Source organism: Cariama cristata, unplaced genomic scaffold, assembly GCF_000690535.1.
Source record: "Cariama cristata isolate BGI_N322 unplaced genomic scaffold, ASM69053v1 Scaffold13547, whole genome shotgun sequence".
Taxonomy (NCBI): domain Eukaryota; kingdom Metazoa; phylum Chordata; class Aves; order Cariamiformes; family Cariamidae; genus Cariama; species Cariama cristata.
This window is the reverse complement of record NW_009624999.1, coordinates 3,602-8,082: the sequence shown is the minus strand read 5'-3', so window position 1 is coordinate 8,082 and position 4,481 is coordinate 3,602. Positions and strand designations below refer to the sequence as shown.

At 39.6% G+C, this 4,481-nt stretch overlaps 1 protein-coding gene across 1 annotated transcript; it reads right to left on the bottom strand.

Annotated features, from left to right (window-relative positions):
- Positions 1-488: 488 nt before the first annotated feature.
- On the bottom strand, positions 489-1,903 carry NPY5R (neuropeptide Y receptor Y5). The gene has a single exon (XM_009703439.1). It carries the CDS (start codon positions 1,901-1,903, stop codon positions 572-574), a length of 1,332 nt encoding a protein of 443 aa, XP_009701741.1. The 3' UTR covers positions 489-571.
- Positions 1,904-4,481: the final 2,578 nt, after the last annotated feature.

Genomic DNA, 4,481 nt, shown 5'->3' with positions numbered 1-4,481 from the left:
CCCCTTCCAGGGAATAAGGCAATCTGGGAACCAGCGGCAAAGCATCTTGCAAAGATACTGCAAAGTATGAGTCAAAGAGCTAAAGAAAAATATTTTTCTAATCACATCCAGAAACAGATGTCTAATTATGTTAGAAAACAGTCAAAGTTGGCACTGAAATAGTCCCTACAATAGTTATTTAGTAAACGGTATGTATTTTATAATTGTTTTATGACAGTTAATACTGATATGTCTAAGTAGTCTGTCTTACATTTCTTACTCATTACATATTCCGTATAATTCCAAAGTACGGATTGCCAATATTTCAGGTAATGAAAATGGTATTCTGGTTTTGTACACTCGGCATGGTTTCCTATGTGTAACAGATGAAAGAATATTATAGTGCATGTGTATATTTCTGCCCGATGCAAGAAATACATGCAGCTGTAGACCTATCCATTCGCACAAAATGCCACTAACCACAACTAAGTCAGACTAACTAAACTAAACTACTTTGGCTATTACAGCTATACACGTCAGTAGGCTTGAAAGCCAAACTTGTTTGTTTTATTTTATCTTGAGGCCCATAAAATCATGGTATTTGGCAGCATGGAATAAGGGACATTAAATCAGCTTTTATGCTGTTATTAAGGAACCCGTAGAGGATGGGATTCAAGCAGCAGGACATCATACCCAGTAAATGGCATATGCAGTAAACTAATTTAAAATGTCTGTTAGAAATAAGAGTGGCATTAAAATCAGTCACAATGTGGAAAAGGTGAAGAGGCATCCAACTGAACCCAAAAACTAGGATTAGCACTGTCAGTCTGCAAAAAACTCTCCTAGATCTTGTCTTAATTCTGATGATGGATCGGGATAGCGTAATCATGTCCTGGATCTCTGTATTTTCTTCTGGTTTCATCTCAAAACAGATAGGTATCCCAGGGATGAATTTACTGGAGGAAGAGAGCTGGCTTTTTTCTGTGCCAGAGGTTTCCGGGAGGTCTCTGGAATGAGTATCCTGATGATGCCTTGAAATAGCTGGCATCACACTTGAAGTCTTTTTACTGTATCTTCTGTGGTGTTTTCTGCCAAAGGCGCAGCTCCATCTGGAATGGCCAGAGGGCTGCACCTGCGTGCCGGCACTCTTAGAGGGATGAAGAGTCAGGTTTATCATCTCTTTTTCTTCAAATTTGTTTTCCTTGCTTGACAGTCTGGAACCTATGCTCCTGCAGACGCTGGTGTGACTAGCGGTTAAACACACCAGCGGCAATATATACTGCATGAAAAGTAAGGCTATCGTAAAGGCAATTCTGTAGGAATCGGAAGGCCAGGACTCAATACACAAGAGCCTGTTCTCCAGTGCCTCCAAATTCAGCGTTTTGCTGAGGTCCACAATTTTGTGGAAAACTGGCAGAGGGGAGCAAATTGCAAAGCCAAAGGCCCAAATGGTGACTGTTAAGAAATAGCCTTGTTTTGCTGTTAAATTGTTCGAAAGGGGGTATTTTATCATACGGTACCTGACTGCAGCAATAGATATTAACATCAAAGTTGAAACGAGAACTGAGGCGCACTGGAGGAAGGGCATTACATGGCACATGGTAGTGCCAAACATCCATTGGTCAAGCAGGACGGATGTCAGTGTGAAAGGTGAACAAAACAGCACAACCAAGATGTCAGAAAAGGCCAAGTTACCAATGAGAATGTTTATTATTGTCTTCTGCTTGCGCTTTAGTAGAGCCATTAGTATAAGCAGATTTCCCATAAAGCCGGCCAGACTTATAAGTGTGTACAGCCCAATAAGAAAGTACTGTATGTCGTCAACGCTACTCTTATGGTCTTCCCAGGCAGAAAAATTCTTTGTAGTAGCAGAGGTGTTCTTGGTAGGTGTCCTGTTGTTATGGTCTTTGAATCCTAAATCCATTTTACAGTCCTGCTTAGAACGAGAAAAGCATTAATTAGCATCTGAAGGAAGGATCATACTGCTGTTAATCAGAATGTAAAGGAACATAAATTTACCTTGTATCACCTTAATGCAAATAAATTAATAGCGCCGTTATTCTGCTGTGAGGCAGATCCTGCATAACTTCAGGTCAACACCAATTAGTTTTGGAGGTTTTACCGTGTGGCGTTCAGCACGCCTAGGCCTCCTATCTGGTGGCTCACATGGGAGGATGGCAATTTAAGGTTCTGCATTATAACGCTGGCTTTTAACTCTGCTTTGCTATAGAGCCTATTGTCAGCCTTTCCGTGAGGGAGCAGTTAGCTACAAAAGTAATCCATTTAGATTCGGTCAGATTACTCATGTGAATAACAGCTCATTGATATGAGTAAGGAAATTACAATCACCATCTGGGCATGTGCCTAATCATTACATGACAGCAAATTATAATGAGAGCACCTGAAAATCTATGATGTTTTGACATATGCTAACAACTGCAGTAGTATTTCTTACCTTGCTAGTAGAAAACTAACACAAAACAGGCGAGAGGACCAGTTTATAAGGAGATCCACTGTCAGTGATCCAAGATGGAATTCCTAATGTGCTGCGTATACAAACCATCTTCTATTAAGTGTTGAACATATTTTAACTGTTGCTCAAGCAGAAGGGAGAACTGCCTACAAAACATCCCAAGTAATTGGATGTAATACAGAAAGGACAGTGTCAACTGGAAGCAAAGCCCACACAGCCATTTGAAAATTTGGGGAACTGCTAATTAATCAGCACAGGAACATCTAACATTAAAACCTAGCTCAGCACCAAGTTATTCTGCCTACTGACTCTTCCTGTATTAGTTGTCATTTTAGAAGACACAGAAAGACAAGAGAATTCAGTTTGAACTCCAGTTTACCTTCAACACCTGCAGGTACTAAAGTTTCAAAGTCAAAATTCCCCAGAGTGCCAACGTCCTGTACAAAATTGCTTCATGTTTAGAAATCTTAGGCAAGACAGAACGAAAAGATCTAAACAAACCTAAATCATATATTAATTGGGCAGAAGGCTAAACTTGTCAACCAAAAAAGGCGGGGCTCTTCAAGAATGTAGCTTTCCTCAGTGAGCTGTATCATGTGGACTTCTTCAAAGTGCAATGATATTACTCGGTTTCCTCTACACATGCAGATGTGCTCCTTCCTTCACATCACAACATGTGCCTTCCTAATATCAGGTGCCAAAGGGAAGCTCAAACCATAAAACACCCTCGGAATACTCACTGACAGTATGCTGTGGTGGGAAGGTCCCTCACGTAAGATTAGAAATACTTACTTTAAAAAAATAAAAAGTAAGATATTGCAAGTTTTCCTGTCTTGCAAGCAATGCATTGGGGAGAGGTGAAAAGAACTAAGCCTTGCCAACTTCTCGCAGTGTTGAGTCAAAGTGCTTTTTAAGAGCTAAACTAGAAGTAAGAATTGGATATGTGAAACAGATAATCTAAATATTATAATTGTGTGCGTATGAGCAGGGTGGCATTAATGCAAATTATTTCAGTGTAATTTTTCCCAGTCTCTAGTGAAATGGTGGAAAACTGTATAATAGACAAACAACACTATCTGAGACTGCCCTTGCCTCTAGACCAACTTTAAAGGAGCAAACTAAAAATTCTGTAAGTGATCCAATCTCTCTATTTCTATATTGATATTATCAGATGCTTTTGTTTTGGTGGGCTTCTCTTTATACAACTATTAGCTAAAGAAGTAAAGAGGCTTTTACTTAATTTTTCCGAGTTAATTTCTCTGAGTTGCCAGTAATCATCTGAAAATGATCTGCAGGCCACAGTGACTTCCAAAATCAGCTGAAATGTCTTTCTAGTCTCTAAATGGGATTCAACATAGTTTTTGTCTGAGAAAACCACAGCAGGGCTCTGCCCTGGATAAAATACATTCCCCTACCTCAAGCTTATGGAATTACGTCCCTGTTACGTCATACCTGTATCATCTGTAATCTGCAGACTCGCTCTTGATTCATGAAAGCCATTTCAACCGTGCGTTGTGTTTCAATATGAAATATTGTCTGCCTAATATTTTCAGGGTGAACATTCTATTATCTTTGCACTACCACATTCATCTTAGCTGAGAAGTGTGTAGGAAAAACCCTTGCATATAACTGAGGAGCTAATAATGAAAAAGCCGTTAGTGTCATTCTGGACAATTTTCTTTTTGCTTGGACAGCTTCCTTTTCTTGCCTATATCTTGCACAGATTAAGAAAGCATTACTAGTTAGACATCCCATTGCCTGACAGCAGGTTTGAAACCAATCAGGAGTTATTTGAGAAAGGGAAATGAAACTTTACTCAAGAACTAGATCTGTCCAAATCTTGGTTACTAACCAACCAGTCATTGACTGAGAATAGGAAGACTGATAAGAAAGAGGGAAGGAAATCCAGTACCATCTTGAGGTTCAAAAAACCTCAAAAACTCTTGCGATGCTCTCAAAGTGGTGATGACTCTGAAGGAATGAGCTTTTCATTTCTTATGTGTGCCTACATAAGTAACTCCATGCTAAG